We start from the raw sequence: 20,504 nt of genomic DNA on the forward strand, positions 1-20,504 counted from the left end.
GCGTGGTCAATGACAGGCTGTCTTTGAGCTGTAAAGGAAAAGCAGCCTTGACCATGTATCTAGCCATCTTTGTGAACAAGGTTCATGGGAGCCTTAAGGGAACCAATCAGGAGCCAGCCCTTGCCTTGACCAGTTTGAATCAACCAATCAGCATCCATCACGTCCTCAGCAACCCACCAGACTCTATCCTAGCCATCCATTTCAATTCAGTCATTTCTATCCATTAGATTAAGGGTTTATGAGTTTGCAATGTGTAAAGCTTATAAATAAGCTATGTATGGACGTTTTTGTGTCTCTTAAGAGAGAGAGGGGGATTTCTCCTCCTCCTTCATAATACAAAGTGTGTTCTTGGATAAGAATCCCTCAAACTACCCCTTTCTTATACTTAAATCCCTTAATCTCTCTAAATCTCTTGTTTCTGTCCAAGTTCATATTGTTCTTAATCAGACCTTTCTCTCTTCAGTTCAAGCTCTCATTTCGCCCTTAGTGGCTTCTTCTTATACACACAGCCTGAGCTCTGAAAATCTAACAATTGGGTCTTGAGCCTCCTCACCCATCTCAAGCACCACAAAATCTGTAGGTATCTCATACCTTCCAATCTTCACAGGGAGGTCCTCTAAGATGCCCACAGGGTACTTCACTGAACGATCAGCTAGCACCAGTGAGAGTCTACACTTCTTATACTGAGTGAATCCAAGCTTCTTTGCAACAGACAAAGGCATCAAGCTGACACTAGCTCCCAAATCGCAGAGACATTTCTCAAATACCATAGGTCCAAGAGCACAAGGTAGTGTGAAGCATCCTGGATCCTCTAACTTCTCTGGAACATCAAGCCTCTGGATGATGGCACTGCACTCATGGGTAAGAATCATCATGCCTTCCATCTCCTTCTTCTTTGCAACTACAACATCTTTCAGGAACTTGCTGTATTGAGGAATCAACATGAAAGCATCGATGATGGGCATTGCAACCTGAGCTTCACTCATTTGCTTCTCAAACAGAGCCTTGTACTTCTCTAGCAGCTGCTTGTGGAAACCAAAATTTGCACTGTCGATTTCCGTTTAAATAAGGAAACTAGGAAAACCCTAATTTCCCAGAGGTCCCAGATATCTGTTAATACCACACGCCAAACAAATCAGAACACGATAATGACAACGATAAAGTATAAAAATCGTAAGAAGAGAGAAAATAGAAGTCTTTTTCCGAATTTGCGTAGAGCGTTTACAACAAGGTATAAGCCTGGGCTCGAGAGCTGTTGGCAAGATTCCTAGTTCTAGCAACCCTAAGACGGCTATAATTGAGTCGCAGCTCGGAATAACAAAAACGGAAAGTTGCCTAATTGCTCTAAGTGCTAAGTTTGCTCTGAAAAAATCATTCTCCCATGCCTCTCGCCTAGGATCCCTTATATACTGGCTCCAAGGTCGGTTTACGCTTTTCCTCTTCTGCCCTTAAGCCGCCATAGCATAAAAATGGAGATATTCCATTTTTTCCGTTCTTCATAATTATCTTCAAAATTGCGTATTTATCCGAGGAAACTTGACATTTATCTTCCCTTGCGAACCAAGCGTAAACCGACATGCGGTTTACGGACTATTGGTTAAAAAATCGTAAGTTGGGCCTCGAGTCATGTCATAGGCCCCTTTGAGCCGTCTTTCGACTCGAAGCGTTTATTACGGCTTCTTTCGATAAAGAATGAACTTTCCGCGATTTTTACGGTAAAGTTTGATTGATAATCTTAGAAATGGCAGGGAACGTGAGATGGGTTCGCTACGGTATTCGGGAGATAGCATCGAAAGGTAGACGAGAATGCATGGACTGATGTCGTATCGACGTTTCGGAAGAGCTCGGTCGCTACGTAGCGACCGAGCGGAATTGACGTTTGGTCGTTACGTAGCGACCGAGCGGAATAGACGTTTGGTCGCTACGTAGCAATCCTTCTCGAGCTTTTGTCCGATGATTCACGTTTCTTCCGCAAAACTTTTCGTAAAGAAGAATTTACTTTGAAAAAGTATTTGTCGAAGAATTTTTCTTCTTCGGGGATTTGAACGTTAACTTCGTCGTAACCGTTTTCAACCCCAACACTCGGTCGCTACGTAGTGACCGAGCTTTGGTGAGAGCTCAGTCGCTACATAGCGACCGAGCCATGTACGTGCTTGGTCTCTACGTAGCGACCGAGCTTCGGGGAGAGCTCGGTCGCTACGTAGCGACCAGCTTTTGCGCTGGTTGCTACGCGGCAACCTTGTTCGAGTCTTTCTCTGATTTTTCGTGAATGTATTTTCTCCGCAAGATTTTTCGTAAAAATAAATCTTTTTCTAAGATTTATTTTTCGTAAAAACGTTCATGCCAATTTTTACGGACTTTCAGACATTGATTCCGTCGTGACCAATTTTGACCCCAACACTGCTTCTTGAATCTACCAGGGAATGGAAGTTTGGGTTCATAGGGGGGAAGAACAGAAGAATTCTCACTTGCTGGAACAGCAGCTTCACCATCTTGTATTGTTTTCTTCTCTTCTCCAACCTTTCCTTTACCTTTAGCTTCCATAATCTTCTCCAAAATTTAATCATTGGTCTTCTCATCAACAATTACCACATCATCATCTAAGTTGATGGCCACCTCCTCACCTAGTTTCTCAGCATCCCTGGTGAGGGTTGTAGGAGGTAACTGCTTACCACTCCTAAGGGTGATAGCTTTGGCCTCCTTGGGGTTTTGGTCAGATTTTCCAGGTAGAGATCCTTGCTGGCGATTCTGGTGAGTGTTCATGGAAGCAAACTGATTCTCTAAATTCTTGATTGTAGAAGCAAGATGTGAGAATTTGTTGTTGAGCTCATTGTAGCTCCCATCAATCTTGGAATGAAGGTTCTTCAACTCATAACCAACATGCTTCTCACTTCTAGTCTAAGACTCCAAGATTTGTTTCAGTAAGGTATCAGTGCTGTTCTCTTGAGGAGCAGAGGAACCAGACGAGGGGTTTTGCTGAGGCTGATAGCTGTCTTGCTGGTTGTTTCTAGGCGGATAACCACTCTGTTGGTTGTTGGGATAGGATTTCTGTTGGTAGTTTTTGTACTGAAAGTTGGGCTCTTTTTTCTACCAATTACCATTGTTGTTGATGGAACACAGCTCTTCCTGACCTTCCAAACCCTCAACCTCATGGACAACAGGTGGTGTCTCTTGGCTTGGGTTACCAACAAAGTGCAGCTACTTTTGGGTGGCTTTATCAGCAATGAAGATTTCTATCTTATCCTGTAGAGATTTCAACTCCTTCCTCGTCTGCTTATCATCTGTTCGACTGCCTCTGTCGTGGTCTCCACTGTAGACTGCATCACTCTTTACCATGTAGTCAACCAGCTCCTCTGCATCTTCCTCAGTTCTCCCTAAGAAGAACTCATTGCTAGCTGTATCCAGTCTGGCCATGTACTTAGGAAGAGCACCACGGTAGAATGTGCTCAGCAAGCTCTCCTTAGAGAAACCATGGTGTGGGCTTTGAGCTTGGTAGCCCTTGAATCTCTCCCAAGCTTCACTGAAGCCTTCCAAGTTCTTCTGTTGAAAGCTGGAAATCTCATTTCTCAGCTTAGCAGTTCTTGAAATAGAGAAGAACTTCTCAAAGAATGCTTTCTTGCAGTCATCCCAAGTGGTGATAGAGTCGCTGGGTAGAGACTTCTCCCACTGACGTGCATTATCCCCCTAAGAGAAAGGGAATAGCTTGAGCTTTAAGGCATCTTCGGACACACCATTGGTTTTTGACAATCCACAGTAGCTGTCGAACTTGTGCAAGTGATCAAATGGGTCCTCTAGAGCCAAGCCATGATACTTGTTGTTCTCGATCACGTTGAGGAGTCCTGATTTGATCTCAAAATTGTTGGCTGCCACGGCGGGTGCTCGGATTCCCAATCTATGACCATGAATGTTAGGGTGGTCATAAGTGCCAATGGGTCGAGCTGCTCGTTGTGGTGGAACGTTGTTAGCTCCGTTGGCGTTCGCATCATTTTGAGGTATGTCTCCCATATCAGTATCCAATCTCTGCAAGTGAGTCTGTTGCTCTTTTTCTCTTCTCTTTCTAGCACTCTCTCTCTCTCTAAAGCTCTGATGTCTGCTGCTCTTGGAACTAGGTTTGATGGACCCCTGCTCCGCAAGTTCATACACCTGTAGATGAAAGGGAGGTGAAGAAGGAGAATCAGTAACAAAAGAAAATAAAAATGACTTAGTCTCAAGTAAGTGACTAAATCTCAATGTTCAAATCTACTCAGAATTTGGCAACGGCGCCAATTTGATGTTAGGAGTTTTCAAGGCTCCTAAGACAAATTTTGTTGTATAAATGATTGTCGAACCAGTTCTGAGGGATATCAAAGCACCGAGAATGCAAGTACTCACTTAATCTAAGTGCAACCAATGATTTAGATGAGTTTTAAACTACTACTAATACTAGAAAGCAATTACAGAATGATACTTTCTTGACTAAGGGAAAAGAGAACTCATGGGCATAGGGATTAGACCTTGGGTGATCAAGTATCGAACTAAGGATGGCAAATGATCAATCAAACTATCGACCTTAAGCCTAGACACAATTCTAAGCAAACTCTATGTCTAGATGAATGCTCATTTGCTAACATATCTCAAACATCAAATGTCTTTGGTTGAATAATATGAAAGCAATCATTACTAACAAGTCTATTAGCTATCTTAGCACCTTTAACAACAAATGTCTTTGGCAAAGTATACTAAAAGCCTAGGAGAGTTGTCTCAGACATTTCATCAAACACCTTTTGGGTGGGAAATGCCTAATGATCAACTTTTGAGTGGCCAACTCAGAAGATGCATTATGAATAATCTACTAGCAAGGAACAAGAATGATCTACACTAAAACATCCTAGAACTAACCTAATCACCCTTGATCTCCTTAACCCATGAATTCAAAAGGTGATTACTCACTAATCTCCATGATTCCTCTTAAACCCATATTGGATTTCAGATTAATCATGTAGAGGAATAGATAAGAAATCAACAAGAACACAAGATGAAAGCAATCTGAATCTCTAGAAGTTTTACTAGTTGTTCTCCACCAAAAAGATCCCCTGCCTCCAATGGCTTACAAAAATACTTAACTTAGGTTTTGGCAATGTAAAACAACAAAAAATGACCAAAAGGCCCCTGAAATAACATAAAAATCGTCCAAGCAAAATACGCGGAGCGACCTAGCATAGCCACTCCAAGAGGTCGCTCCCGACGCGTTTCTTCGTGTCTCGCCCCGTCAAAATGCGAGCGACTTGAGATGGTCTCTCTGGCTGGTCGCTCTGGCTGGAGCGACTTGAGATAGTCGCTCAGGGCTGGTCGCTCTGGCTGGGAGAGACCTTGGTAGGTCGCTCTGAGAGGTCGCTCCAGGATGCTCGAACAGGGTGGATATGCCTCTAGTAAATTGGTCGTAACTCCTTCATTACATCTTCAAATGACTTGAAACCACTTTCATTAGAAAGGTAACTCAATTTTCCGTGTCTCCACAAAATATTAGCAACAGAAGATTTCTCTAAAGGCTCCATCCATGCTCATCTTTCAACCCCTTTTGCATCACAATGCTCCCAAACATCTCAAATCACTCCATGGCACACTCCAACACCTAATAAGGACAATGAATGCAAAACGCAACCTAGACATGGATAAATCTTAATCTATATGATGAAAATTCTCATGGATGAATGGATAAAACAATGAAAATATGCAAGACATCATCCATACATGAGTCTTTCAATCTGATCTTTCTCTTTCTCATGATCACTCAACTCAATCTCAGAAGTAGTAGAGAGGATAACATTGGAATACTCTTTGGGATTCTGCTCTGATTTTCCTGGTAGAGATCCCATTGGGCTCTTGGAGGTTGAAGGCATAGAGGCAAACTAATTCTCCAAAGCCTTGAAGTGAGATGAGAGTTGTAGGAACTTGTTGTTGAGGTCATTGTAGCTTCCATCAACTTTGGTGTGAAGGTTCTTCAGCTCATATCCAATGTGCTTCTCACTTCTAGTTTGGGACTCCAAGATTTGCTTCAACATTGCACCAGTGCTACTCTCTTGTGGAGCAAAAGTAGAAGATCTGGCTTGGCCTTGTGTAGGCTGATTTCCTTTGGAGGAGAAGCCTTGAGAGTAGTTTTGCCTAGTTTGGTAACCACCTTGTTGGTTGTTGTAGAAGGGCTTTTGTTGGTAGTTGTTGTACTGAAAATTAGGCTCTTTCTTGTACCATGTCCCATAGCATTCACAAAACATAGATCTTCTTGACCTTCTAGACCATCAACTTCATGAACCACAACTGTCTCCTCTTGTTTCTGCTTACCAACAAATTTTACTTTCTCTTGTTTGGCTCTATCCGAAAGAAGCAAATCCATCTTAACTTGTAAAGCCTTCAACTCTCTCTTTGTGTTTGTATCATCACCTCCACTGCCTCTGTTGCTTATATCATGCTCATCACTGTAGACTGAATCACTCTTAGCCATATTCTCTACAAGCTCCAAAGCATCTGCTTCAGTTCTCCCTAAGAAGAAACCATTGCTAGCAGTATCAAGCTGGCTTCTAAACTTGGGCAAAGCACCTCTGTAGAAAGTACTAAGCAAACTCTCCATATTGAAGCCATGATGAGGACATTGAGAGATGTAGCTGTTGAACCTTTCCCACGCTTCTCCAAAGCCTTCAAGATTCCTTTGATGAAATCCAGAGATTTCATTCCTTAGCTTAGCAGTTCTTGAAGTAGAGAAGAACTTGGTGAGGAAAGCTTTCTTGCATTCATCCCATGTTGTGATTGAATCTCTTGAAAGACTCTTCTCCGATGTGTGAGCTTTGTCTCCCAAAGAGAATGGAAACAACCTTAGCTTGAATGCATCTTCAGAGACACCATTGATCTTTGTAGTTCCACATAGCTTATCAAAGTTATCCAAGTGGTCTAGTGGATCCTCCAAGGCAAGACCATGGTACTTGTTGCTCTGGATTATGTTTATAAAGCTTGACTTGATCTCAAAGTTGTTGTTTTCCACAGCTGGTGCTCTAATGCCAGCTCTATGCCCATGGATATTGGGCTCATCATGGGTGCCAATAGCTCTAGCTTGGCGTTGTGGGTGTTGTGGCCTAAGGTTGTCAGCTCCTTGGCCATTACCCTCTCCATCTTGAGGCTGATTCTGATGTAGATCCATCACAAACCCCAATCTATCTAAGTGAGCATCTTGCTCTTCTTCTCTTCTAGTCCTTGCAATCTCTCTTTCAAGTGCTCTAATGTCTTCAACTCTTGGAACTAGGTCTGTTGGGCCTCTGCTCCGCAAGTTCATGCATCTGAGATACAAAAGGCTAGGAAAGAGAATCAGTAACTAGATATAAGAAAAATAAGACTTAGTCTCAAGTAAGTACCAAATCTCAATGTCAAAATCAACTTAGAGTTGGCAACGGCGCCAAATTTGAAATGGACTTTTCAAGGGTCCAAGATTCAAATCAAAGTAGTATTTTAGATTTCAATCCATTTTTAAGTGTTTCAATGCAAAGAGAATACATGTTCAAACTTAATCTAAGTGCATTCAGTGTAATGAAGTGATTTGATTAAACTAACAAGATTCTAAACAATTAACTAGCAACTTTTAAGCAAATGGATAAGGGAGGAGTCATAGGTGTAGGAATTTAATTTCAGATAACTAAGATTTAATCTAAAATGGCAAAGATTCAATCAACACAATTTCCTAAGTCTAGATAACAATTCTAAGCAAGTTCTTTGTCAAGACGCTCATTTACTCTCATTGATCAAACATCAAATTCTTTTGGTTTGTGTCAATCAAGCAATCATTAAGAACAAATCATTCAACTTTCTAAACTCCCCTAACATCAAATGACTTTGGTAGGGTAAGCTAAGAGCATGTTGCGTTGGCTCAGACATTTCATCGAACACCTTCCGAAAAATGAAATGTCTAGATTTCTAATCTAAAATGGCCAACTCTAGATTAGCATTAAGATCACTCAATCAAGCAAGGAAACATATTAATCTACTCTAAACATTCTAGATCATCACTTAATCATCCTAATCATCCTAACCCATGAATCCAAACATAGTCCGATTAAGAGAAATCATGTTAAGAAGATGAGATAGACTCAAATTACTCAAGGAAGAAAGATTATATTACTAAAGATTCAAACTTTCTCCAAAATATCAATGTATTTTTAAGAGAAAACAAGATATGGTCCATGTTTTTGGACTAAAACTATTTATAATAGCTTAAAACTCGAATCGGGTCAACCCAACAAACTCGGGTTTGACCCAAGAACAAATGGGTAACTTGGTCTTGATATCGACCGCGGATGGGCTCGGTCCGCGGCCGTGGTCTGCGGCCAATCCACTCCAACAATGACCTCTCGGGTTGAAATCCGCGGACTGCACCAATCCGCAGTTTGTGTCTGCAGTCCGTCTGCACCAACCTCAACCTTACTGCCTCGAATCCGCGGACCGCTATCGTCCGCGCCCATCGTCAGCGGATTGACCTTCTACTACTGCGGACTGACCTTGTCCGCGGTTTCTGTCCGCGGCCGACCCATCTCCATGGCTTGTCATGTTTGCTTGTCCAAATCTCCAAACTTCAACCTTAGTTTCTCCAAACCTGAAATACCACATATGCATATGTTATGCACCTAATCAAACTCTAAATGCATCCTAAATGATCTAAATGAGTATGAAAATGATAGGTAAAACATGTAAAATCTCATGACATCAGGAGATACTTGAGATATTATGTAGCGTATTGAAAAGTTAAGAAATAAAAGTCTTTATTTCATTTTCTTGCAAAAAATGGTTTGAGAATTAAATGATCAATTTCCTGTAAAAACAATCCTAATGTTTTATATATATATTTGTGTTAATTTTTGTAGTAAAATGATGTAACTTAATTTGTCTCATTTAACATTTTAAAAGCCTCAGATTTTTTAGAAGTAGCTAAAATGTTGACAATGGAAAAGCTTTTTTTTTTTTGTGCACAGGAAAAGCTTATCTAACAGGCATATATCATAGGGCTGGACCACCAAGCACAAGTGGCTTCCACGGTTCCATCTTGTTGTGCTTCTCAGGCGAAATGCGTAAAGGATTCAATACGAGGTTAGAATGTTAATAGCCTTGATCCCGAAACAAACAATCATAAGATTTGTCTTAGAACTTGTCAAGCTTTAAGCCCTTTTACAAAAAAAAAAAAAAAAACTTGTCAAGCTTTTGCTTAAAAAGAAAACTAATCAAAATTTAAAGAAATTTTATTTTATTTTACATCTTATAATGTGGATTAGTGTTGATTGTTATGGTTGGAAAGATGTAAACAAATACTATCCTTTATTGAACATATTATCAGATGCATCATATATATATATAAAAAATAGAATGCATCATATACTCCTTATTCCTTAATAGATCCACTGTCTACATCCACTTGGCGGCATTCACCCATTCAAGCTATCTTTTTCTAAAAGATCAATTATATAGTGGGTGGAAATTGGTACAAGTGGCTAGAGTTTGTACTACACTATGAATTCCCCATTTGACGTTGTAATCGGCGGAGAATCACGTCCATGCACATGCCAATAATAACCGTATGCAAACAAATAGACATCGATTTTAGGACTTTATACAGTTTAAAATTAGATAATATCAAATATCAAGAAAACAAAAATGCTAATTAACTAGATAACTTTAGGGTTTATATAGGCTCCAAAACATTGTTATTTTTTAATGCGGTAGAAGTACTAGTTTTGTTTGATACCTCTGCTTTTTTTAATTTATTTGTTTAGACCAAATAGATCTAGCTCTGGTTTGCTTAATGGTGATAAAGTCATGATAACACTTTCTATATCAGTTTACTTCACCATAAAACTACATTTTATGATTAAGCTTCAAAAAGAAAGTCAACTCTCCAATTTCAAAGTTTCCCAGAACCACTAGCTTACCTCGCATGCACTCACTGCCTATATAAGTGAGACCTAACTCCTCATACTTACTCACAACACAACCAATATATTTTCTTCTTAACACAAACATCAATTCAATAATGAATACTTTCACAGCCACATCAGTTCTAATCGTTGCGATTAGCCTTTTGCTTATTGCATCCAGCGTTCAAAGTACTGAACAACAAGACTACTTAAACACTCACAACGCCGCACGTTCGCAGGTCGGAGTACCGAACCTTGTATGGGACGCAACGGTCGCGAGGTACGCACTGAACTACGCAAAAGCTAGAAAATCTGACTGCGACCTCGTGCACTCGACCGGACCGTATGGAGAAAACCTAGCCAAGGGAAGTAGCAGCACGTTCTCGGCCATATAGGCCCTCAATCTTTGGGTCGCTGAGAAACCTTACTACAACTACACTACCAATTCTTGCACAGGTATCTTATATTTTATAAAGAAGAGATTTTCTCTCTTCTAACGCTGACACGTCATTAATTCAATGGCTGTGAGCGCGACACCTGCCCTTATTTTTAAAACTCACCGTTTCATTAAAGTTAAACTGGGCTTCGTTTCAGTTTTGTATTTCTCATGATTTAGTGAACCTTATTCCCATGATTCAGTCCAAAATAATTAGATCAACCGCATGATTATTACGTTTCGTGTGGTTCTTCCACGATGAAGCCAAGAGTTTTCTACTTCGATCTCTGAAACATCTATGGAGTTTCGATTTAAATCCATGTTAAACAGGCCTCTGTGAATCTTAGATCTGGCATTCTGTCTTTTCTTTATGCAAACCGAAACGTTACTCCTAAACGATTCATCCTCTTTATCGTTCTTTTTAACTCCATCACCCCTCTATGAGCACGATCTGTTATTGAATGTGTCTTATCTATACTATTAAAGCATGATCCTATCTATACTATTAAAGCAGAATCCTATCTATTTTTAACCCCTGAAATATCCTTTTATTTACTATCTATGCCATAATACGACTCCTACAAAAAGGTTATTCCTGTAAATTATTAAACACACGATTGTGAGAACCGAAATTCGCACTGTCGATTTCCGTTTAAATTAGGAAAGTAGGAGAACCCTAGTTTCCCAGAGGTCCCAGATATCTGTTAAACCATACGCCAAGCAATCAGAACACGCAATTAAAGACGAAAAGAAATAAGAAATCGTAAAAGAGAGCAGAAGGAGTTTTATTCCGAATCCGCGTATGAGCGTTACAACAAGGTAGAAGCCTTGGCTCGAGAGCTGTCGGCGAGATTCCTAGTTCTAAAAACCTAAGACTGCAAAACCTAGTTGAGTCGCAGCTCGAAATAACAAAAACGGAAAGTTGCCTAATTGCTCTAAGTGCTCAGTTTGCTCTGAGAAAAGTCCCCCTTGTGCCTCACGCCTAGGACTCCTTTTGTGCCTCACGCCTAGGACTCCTTATATACTCGCTCCTAGGTCAGTTTATGATTTTTCCTCTTCTGCCCTTAAGCCGTCATAACTTAAAAATGGAGATATTCTATTTTTCCCGATCTTTCTAATTATCTTCGAATACTTCATATTTATCCGCGGAAACTTGACATTTATCTTTCCTTGCGAACCAAGCATAAACCGTCCTACGGTTTATGGGCTTTTGGTTAAGAAATCGTAAGTGGGTTTTGAGTTACGTCTTAGGTCTCTTTGGACCGTTGTTTGACTCGAAACGTTTATTACGGTTTCTTTCGATAAAAACAAACTTTCCACGGTTTTTATCGTAAAGTTCGATTGATGACTTCAAATGACGAGAAACATGAAATGGGTTGGCTACGGTCTTCGGGAGATAACATTAAAGAGTAGACGAGAATGCATGGATTCGTGTCGTATCGATTTTTAAGAAAGCACGGTCGCTACGTAGCGACCGAGCTTCGGGGAGAGCTCGGTCGCTACGTAGCAACCTAGCCGTGTAGGTGCTCGGTCGCTACGTAGCGACCGAGCTTCGGGGAGAGCTCGGTCGCTACATAGTGACAGAGCCGTGTACGTGCTCGGTCGCTACGTAGCGACCGAGCCATGTACATGCTCGGTCGCTACGTCGCGACTGAGCTTCGGGGAGAGCTCGGTCGCTACGTAGCGACCGAGCTCCGGGGAGAGCTCGGTCGCTACATAGAAACCGATCCGTGTACGTGCTCGGTCGCTACGTAGCGACCGAGCCGTGTATGTGCTCGGTCGCTACCTAGTGACCGAGCTTCGGTGAGAGCTCGGTCGCTACGTAGCGACCGAGCCGTGTACATGCTCGGTCGCTACGTAGCGACTAGCTTTTGGGCTGGTTGCTACGCGGCAACCTTGTTCGCGTCTTTCTCCGATTTTTTGTGAATGTGTTTTCTTCGCAAGATTCTTCATGAAAATAAATCTTTTTCTAAGATTTACGTTTTCGTAAAAACGTTCATGCCGATTTTTACGGACTTTCAGACATTGATTCTATCGTGACCGATTTTGACCCCAACAGTTAGCCCCCTAGCTCGTTAGAACCATGAGCTTCTAGCGTGAGGTTTTAGCGAGTGGCTTGGCAAGTTAGGTGAGTTAGGCGGAATTAATGGTCGAAAAGGTCCGTAGTTCGTCTTGGAGTTAAGGTTCGTGTGACTAGTTTTCCAGCGAGACCTTTACGGTCTGGTTTTTATGTAGAGGTTATCAGGCGTGTTGCTGCCGATGGCATTTTATATGGGTGTAAAAGGAAGACTACGAGTTGTCATTTCGTAATCTAACTCTGTGTGAACTGCTATATCCGTGATCTGTTTCGAGAGTTTTCCGCAGTGTGTAAACTTGCGGGATTTCTGAAGACGCTCGAATATTGGCAAAGAGACAAATTTTGGGATCTCGTATCAAGGTTTTTGATACTATGCCTAGAGATGTTAGTGACCAGTGCGCTGGGTTTAGGGCAAGACCTAGGTTTACTCCTGGTTTTAGAGGGTGCGATGACTAATTCGACTTACGTATCCCGTTTCATTTTCATCTTGATTCCATACCGATTTAAAGTCCGCGATAGGTTCTCGGCTTATACGACTTGTATGGTTGGAACCGAGCATCTCTCCAAGGATAATTTTTAAGTCTCCTGAAAGTGCTGACCAAAAATTTTGGGTTTCTTTTATAGCGCTATTATCCTTGTGTTGGATGTATGAGAGTCATCTCTACGAGATGGCTAAGTCTGTTTAGGACGTTAAGAGTTTGTTGTGATCAGTAACAAACTTAATGGTTAAAATGACTGTTTCGAGTCTTCGCGAAGAGTATGTTTTGAGAAGATGTTAGTGCGTATCATTGTCTGGTCTTCCAAGAAAGTGTTTTTATCGAGGAAGGAAATTTCGTCGAAGAACGAATCTTCAGGCGTCTGCGACGTCTCGCGATGCTGAAGACTTGTTATTCTTTCATATGCTGCGTTTCGTGCTTGAAATGTTCGCGGGCTTGAAGATGTTTCGCAATGTTGCAAGGGATTAGTCTTAGCCCTGCGTTTGGGAAACATTATGGTTTGACTACGGATATTCGCAGCCAGAATTGTAGTTCCTGTTTGGATTTGATTTGCGACCGAGGAGTTAGGACCGAGGGGTCGCGTAAATTTGTCCCCGGAAAGAGGCATCCTCCTATACCATGCTTTTTGTGCTGTTGGCCTTCCGAGATTTATTTCGTGCATTTTTAAGGATGTTTCGTATAGCTCTAGAAGCTTTGTTACGAATTTTTCTTTACATGCTGCGTATTATGCGTAAAAGATTGCGGTCTTAAAGTGAATTGTGGAGCGTATTGAACTCGGTCAATTTTCGAAAAGTTTAGATTTTCCTTTAACCACTTGGTTGTTAGGACTGAGTTTCGTTACGAAGAATTTATCATATGACTTCCGACTGTGGGCTATACTATAATTATTCTCTTAGTCACACGACGTTTTTAGACAAATCGTAGATTGTCGTTTAGCCGTTAACTGATGGAGCGATGGTTTATCAAATAGTTTGGCTTGGCGTGAGGGATGTGTTCACTCAGATAGCCAAGGATGTTGTAGGTCAAAGTTTATACCATGGTACTTTAACATTTAAGGTCATGTTAGTTTACGATCATCCTTAAAGGGGATGGCAAATATTGGTTTGGACCTTCAGTGGAAGGCGTTTATTGACCGAGGGCCAAAGAGCGCTTGTCGAGATTGATAGGCCAAGTTTGACGGGGTTATCCATGCTAATATGGCCAAAAATCGTAAAAAATGATTCTCCACTCTAGGTTTTAGTTATACGACGAATATTTCATATAATGTGACCTATAGTCTTATGAAAATCGAGTTTTTTTTTTGTTACGAAAGAAAACGGTTGAACCGATATTTTGAAGGGTTGTGTACGTTTCTTCTTCTGAAGTTTGGAATGATCGATAATTCAGGACGATTTAAAGACAACGCTTGGACTATGATTTGGTTGTTTCCACGTTAACGACTTGGAATATGTCGGTTCCGAGAAAATTGCTAGAAACGAATCGGTTTTAAGACGACGTTCATGTCTCTAGTTTTTTCTCTCTTTAGGAAGCGAGCTTGATATGCGTGGCGATCGTTTCTCGATTTTCGGAGAGTTTAGATCGTTTACAAGATCTGGATGGACAGTTATTGAACAATATATCGAGACAGAAAAAATCGCTTAAGACTTAGTTCGCTAGACTATCCACCTAGGTTTTACGTTCCCTAAAGTTCTATGGCATCTCAAGGACGTTTTTATTTCTTAGTAATTTCCGACGAAAATTCCAAGTCTGATAAAAATTTCAAGTCGGAAATACCTTAGTTCTCTCGAAGATGCAGTTTTGTCTCTTCTCAGTTTTGCTTGCTCTTTTCCCCTTCCTCTTCTCGTGTATATTTGCCATTTCTGATATTGGTGTTTATCCTTTGAAACTTGACATTTATCTTCCGAACTTGACTGTTATCTTCTCCTTAGATACGACGTCAATTTTTATAAAAAGGTTCAACGTAATCATAAAGTTGAGGCGGTTAAGGTGTTAAGTTTATCGTTGCCGTTTTATACGATTAATCTGAATCCAAGCGAGAAAACAAGTCTTTGCGGGTTTTTTTATCGTAAAGTTTCAATGGTAACTCCAATCAAGACGAAACAAGAGACGTTTCGATCGAGATTTGAAGGAGAACACAAAGATGGAGGTAAGGGGGAGTAGGAGCAAGCAAAGGAGTTTAGACGAGTTTTACTAGTTTTTGTCGTAAAATCTCAACGGAAACTCCGATTGAGACGAAACGAAAAGCGTTTCGATGAGGATTCAAAAGAGAACCTAAAGGAGGACCTTTCTGAGGCCTGACAGGTCGCTATGTAGCAAGTGAAGGTCTGACAGGTCGCTACGTAGCGAGTGGAAGCAAGCCAAGAAGAGTCCTACTTATTTTCGTCGTAAAATCTCAACGGAAAGTCCGATTGAGACGAAACGAATAGCGTTTCGATGAGGATTCAAAAGAGAACCCAAATGATGACCTTTCTGAGGCCTGACAGGTCGCTATGTAGCGAGTGAAGGTCTGACAGGTCGATACGTAGCGAGTGGAAGCAAGCCAAGAAGAGTCCTACTTATTTTCGTCGTAAAATCTCAACGGAAAGTCCGATTGAGACGAAACGAAAAGCGTTTTGATGAGGATTCAAAAGGGAACCCAAAGGAGGACCTTTCTGAGGCCTGACAGGTCGCTATGTAGTGAGTGAAGGTCTGACAGGTCGCTATGTAGCGAGTGGAAGCAAGCCAAGAAGAGTCCTACTTGTTTTCGTCGTAAAATCTCAACGGAAAGTCCGATTGAGACGAAACGAAAAGCGTTTCGATGAGGATACAAAAGAGAACCCAAAGGAGGACCTTTCTGAGGCCTGACAGGTCGCTATGTAGCGAGTGAAGGTCTGACAGGTTGCTATGTAGCGAGTGGAAGTAAGCCAAGAAGAGTCCTACTTGTTTTCGTCGTAAAATCTCAACGGAAAGTCCGATTGAGACGAAACGAAAAGCGTTTCAATGAGGATTCAAAAGAGAACCCAAAGGAGGACCTTTCTGAGGCCTGACAGGTCGCTATGTAGCGAGTGAAGGTCTGACAGGTCACTATGTAGCGAGTGAAGGTCTGAGAGGTCGTTATGTAGCGAGTGGAAGCAAGCCAAGAAGAGTCATACTTGTTTTCGTCGTAAAATCTCAACGGAAACTCCGATTGAGACGAAACGAAAAGCATTTTGATGAGGATTCAAAAGAGAACATAATGGAGGACCTTTCTGAGGCCTGACAGGTCGCTATGTAGCGAGTGAGGGTCTGACAGGTCGCTACGTAGCGAGTGGGAGCAAGCCAAGAAGAGTCCTACTTGTTTTCGTCGTAAAATCTCAACGGAAACTCCGATTGAGACGAAACGAAAAGCGTTTTGATGAGGATTCAAACGAGAACGCAAAGGAGGACCTTTCTGAGGCCTTACAGGTCGCTACATAGCGAGTAGAGAGTTGGCTTGAGCTCGGTCACTACGTAGCGACCGAGCCGTGTGCGTGCTCGGTCGCTACGTAGCGACCGAGCTGTGTGAAGGCTCGGTCGCTACGTAGCGACCGAGATGTGTGTGTGCTCGGTCGCTTCATAGCGACCGAGCTGTGTGAAGGCTCGGTCGCTACGTAGCGACCGAGCTGTGTGCGTATAGCGACCGAGCTGTATACGTGCTCGGTCGCTACGTAGCGACCGAGCTGTGTGCGTGCTCGGTCGCTACGTAGCAACCGAGCTCTGTGCGTGCTCGGTCGCTACGTAGCGACCGAGCTCTGTGCGTGCTCGGTCGCTATGTAGCGACCGAGCTGTGTGCGTGCTCGGTCGCTACGTAGCGACTAAGCTGTGTGAAGGCTCGGTCGCTAGCGACCAAGCTGTGTGCGTGCTCGGTCGCTACGTAGCGACAGAGCTGTGTGCGTTCTCAGTCGCTACGTAGCGACTGAGCTGTGTGAAGGCTCGGTCGCTACGTAGCGACCGAATTATGTGCATGCTTGGTCTCTACGTAGCGACCGAGCTGTGTGCGTGCTCGGTCGCTACGTAGCGACCGAGCTGCGTGCGTGCTCGGTCGCTACGTAGCGACCGAGCTGTGTGCGTGCTTGGTCGCTACGTAACGACCGAGCTGTGTGCATGCTCGGTCGCTGCGTACGTGCTCGGTTGCTACGTAGCGACCGAGCTGTGTGCGTTCTTGGTCGCTATGTAGCGACCGAGCTGTGTGCGTGTTCGGTCGCTACGTAGCGACCGAGCCTTGTGTGTGCTCGGTCGTTACGTAGCGACCGAGCTTAGCTATAGCTCGATCGCTACGTAGCGACCGAGCTGTGTAATCGATTTGTTGCGCTTCCTTTTCCCCTGATTAACCTAGGGGTTTTCTGCGGTTTTTGGGAGAACAAGTTTTACCCTTCCGAAATGTTTTCGGAAAACGTGTTTTGGTAAAACCCTTACACATTGAGATTTCTTTGGTTCTGTAATGAGCCAAACTTACGGGGTTTGATAAGATTTATCGTTTCCCTTTATGTTTAAAAAGAGAAATCGCGAGCTCGTTTCATTGCACTTCCTGTGGTGAAAAGTCGCAGCAAGGTTTTCGATTTTCTCAAGAACTGTGGCGTTTGCATAGGCGTTGGCCATAGGCGCAGTGGCGACTGGAGTTTTCTTACCAGTGTTGTTGGGAACTGCGATTTTCTCTTTCGTATTTCCAGACATTGTTTTGATCAAGCGTTTTGTGGCTATGAGTTAGAGTAATCCGTACCCCCCCCCCCCTCCTTCTAGCGCCAAACTGTGAGAACCAAAATTTGCACTGTCGATTTCCGTTTAAATTAGGAAAGTAGGAGAACCCTAGTTTCCCAGAGGTCCCAGATATCTGTTAAACCACACGCCAAGCAATTAGAACACGCAATTAAAGACAAAAAGAAATAAGAAATCGTAAAAGAGAGCAGAAGGAGTTTTATTCCGAATCCGCGTATGAGCGTTACAACAAGGTAGAAGCCTTGGCTCAAGAGCTATCGGCGAGATTTCTAGTTCTAACAACCTAAGACTGCAAAACCTAGTTGAGTCGCAGCTCGAAATAACAAAAACGGAAAGTTGCCTAATTGCTCTAAGTGCTCAGTTTGCTCTGAGAAAAGTCCCCCTTGTGCCTCTCGCCTAGGACTCCTTATATACTCGCTCCTAGGTCGGTTTACGCTTTTTCCTCTTCTGCCCTTAAGCCGTCATAACTTAAAAATGGAGATATTCCGTTTTCCCCGATCTTTCTAATTATCTTCGAATACTTCATATTTATCAGCGGAAACTTGACATTTATCTTTCCTTGCGAACCAAGCATAAACCGTTCTACGGTTTATGGGCTTTTGGTTAAGAAATCGTAAGTGGGTTTCGAGTCACGTCTTAGGTCTCTTTGGGCCATTGTTTGACTCGAAACGTTTATTACGGTTTCTTTCGATAAAAACGAACTTTCCACGGTTTTTATCGTAAAGTTCGATTGATGACTTCAAATGACGAGAAACATGAAATGGGTTGGCTACGGTCTTCGGGAGATAGCATTAAAGAGTAGACGAGAATGCATGGATTCATGTCGTTTCGATTTTTAAGAAAGCATGGTCGCTACGTAGCGACCGAGCCGTGTACGTGCTCGGTCGCTGAGCTCGGTCGCTGAGCTCGGTCGCTACATAGCGACCGAGCCGTGTACGTGCTTGGTCGCTACGTAGCGACCAACTTTTGGGCTGGTTGCTACGCAGCAACCTTGTTCGTGTCTTTCTCCGATTTTTCGTGAATGTGTTTTCTCTGCAAGATTCTTCGTAAAAATAAATCTTTTTTTAAGATTTATTTTTCGTAAAAACGTTCATGCCGATTTTTACGGATTTTCAGACATTGATTTCGTCGTGACCGATTTTGACCCCCAACGGCGATTTATCTCCATTCACACGGCTCTTTATTGTTAGATTTCGCTCCGTAACGAGTTGATATTTGGGTTGCAAAATAGGCCCACTTTCCTAGCATATGGAGAATGTCAATCAGCGTTACCTTACAAACATAAACATAAAGGTTTGTGTTTGTTTTGTTATTATTTTCATTTGGGCCATTTGGGCCAATTTCAAATATTTTATTTTTTAAACATAAAATATTTTGTTATATGAACATAAATTAAACAGATGATTATGTAATTTGTCTATATATTTTAAACTTTCATAAAATATTAGAACATTTATAATGAAAGACGTAAATCTTTTATTAAAGAGTAATATAATAGTTTATTAACAATTTAAGTCAGTAAACATAACTATAGAAAAAAATAATTCAATATAATAAAATTAATTGCTTAGAGAAATACCACTTTAAATCCTTTCAAATATCGAATTCAATTTTGTAAACATAAATATTTATTTATTAAATGATAATAAACAAAGATGATAATTTTAAATTTTCCTTCAAAACTATAAAAATATTAAAAATACCAAATATTTTTCAAATTTATAGATTTTTTATGAGGAAAATAAATCTGCGCTTTTAAAGCGCGGATCAAAATCTAGTTCCTCTGTAAGGCAGTGTCTCTAATCCTATAAAAAGTGAGTCTTACTTTCCTTAGAACATCATCATCTGAGATCGTGAAACCGATTAAGAAATTTTTTTCTCCGAAATGGCTAATTCATTGATTCTCTTTTCCGATCTGAAGTCCGTCCAGTCGATGCTCATCCACCATTCAAGTGCGATTGCTCCGGTTCTGGGAGACCATAAACGTCAGACGCTGCGAGAGCTGATGGGCGTGGATATGCTCTTACTGGATTCAAAGGTATTTCTTTTAAAAACTCATGTTCATATTGTTCTTCAATTCATGTTTAGGTTGAACTATTCCGGCGTGTAATCTCACCATTATCAAGGTTTTGAATTTAATCTTTGTTAGGTGTTTCTAATTGTAAACTCATGTTAGTTTTCTAAAACTTTCATCTTGATTAAGATGTTTCTGTTTTTATAATCATTGTTCAAATTGTTCTTAAAATAAACACATGTTCAAAGTGTTCTTAACTCACGTTCATATTAATTTACAAATGGTTTGTTGATTATGCTTCTTTCTCAATGTGATTCTCTACGCAGGTCAAGACAGAAGTCACTTTGAACCAAGGTCTGTCTCACCACCAATTCCAAATAAATGTGACTTGGAAACTGAAACCTGCTGAGCTGGATTTCCCTAATGGCGCCATGATCGGAAAGGTTTGTATATTCTTCTGAAGACAAGTTTTGATCTTAATTATTGATAGTTTTTGAGTATAGTATCAACCTGTTTAGTTCAATGCAACATAGTTTGTGTGATGGGTTTCATTTTGGCTAATTGGGAAGTTGGTCACATTTTCTGTCAGGAATTTTTTGATGAGATTGTCAAAGCTTTTATTGGACAGGAACACCAACAGCAGTGAAACGTATTCTTCCATTTGTCTCAGATGATTGATTGGTTACGTTAGCTTTTACCTCTCTCTTTTGTTATATCAACTGAATTTCCTCAAAGGATTTTAGCTGGTACCTTGGTAACAGTCTCTCCTAAGATTCTTCTGTTTCATAAGTTCCATACTTGCATCAGCAATCAGCGTCTACCAATCCCAGATTTCTTTGTGGAA

The 20,504-nt window shown here is 41.5% G+C and overlaps 1 protein-coding gene and 2 non-coding genes across 4 annotated transcripts; all 3 read left to right on the top strand.

Moving 5' to 3' along the window:
- The first annotated feature begins 3,466 nt into the window (after positions 1 to 3,466).
- Positions 3,467 to 3,573, top strand: LOC125589315. The gene has a single exon (XR_007325503.1). It is a non-coding gene; the product is annotated as a small nucleolar RNA R71 (small nucleolar RNA).
- Positions 3,574 to 6,608: 3,035 nt separating this feature from the next.
- LOC125589342 lies at positions 6,609 to 6,715 on the top strand. The gene has a single exon (XR_007325530.1). It is a non-coding gene; the product is annotated as a small nucleolar RNA R71 (small nucleolar RNA).
- Positions 6,716 to 8,400: 1,685 nt separating this feature from the next.
- LOC111207051 lies at positions 8,401 to 20,418 on the top strand. Of its 2 annotated transcripts, XR_007325396.1 has the most exons (4): positions 8,401 to 10,379; positions 19,568 to 19,684; positions 19,987 to 20,103; positions 20,250 to 20,418. XR_007325396.1 is itself a non-coding variant. In XM_022704635.2 (3 exons), exons 1-3 carry the CDS (start codon positions 19,532 to 19,534, stop codon positions 20,304 to 20,306), a joined length of 327 nt encoding a protein of 108 aa, XP_022560356.1. In that variant the 5' UTR covers positions 18,589 to 19,531; the 3' UTR covers positions 20,307 to 20,418. The 2 variants fall into 2 exon arrangements, 1 of the variants encoding a protein (XP_022560356.1); XM_022704635.2 differs by lacking the exon at positions 8,401 to 10,379 and having other exon boundaries at positions 18,589 to 19,684.
- Positions 20,419 to 20,504: the final 86 nt, after the last annotated feature.

This window comes from Brassica napus, chromosome C6, assembly GCF_020379485.1.
Source record: "Brassica napus cultivar Da-Ae chromosome C6, Da-Ae, whole genome shotgun sequence".
NCBI lineage: Eukaryota > Viridiplantae > Streptophyta > Magnoliopsida > Brassicales > Brassicaceae > Brassica > Brassica napus.

What these genes read in the sequence shown, in the direction of transcription:
- LOC111207051 (XM_022704635.2), top strand. Translation starts at nt 19,532, where the DNA reads ATGGCTAATTCATTGATTCTCTTTTCCGATCTGAAGTCCGTCCAGTCG. An exon ending in TGCTCTTACTGGATTCAAAG is followed by an intron (nt 19,685 to 19,986) that starts GTATTTCTTTTA and finishes TTCTCTACGCAG; the next exon opens with GTCAAGACAGAAGTCACTTT. An exon ending in ATGGCGCCATGATCGGAAAG is followed by an intron (nt 20,104 to 20,249) that starts GTTTGTATATTC and finishes ATTTTCTGTCAG; the next exon opens with GAATTTTTTGATGAGATTGT.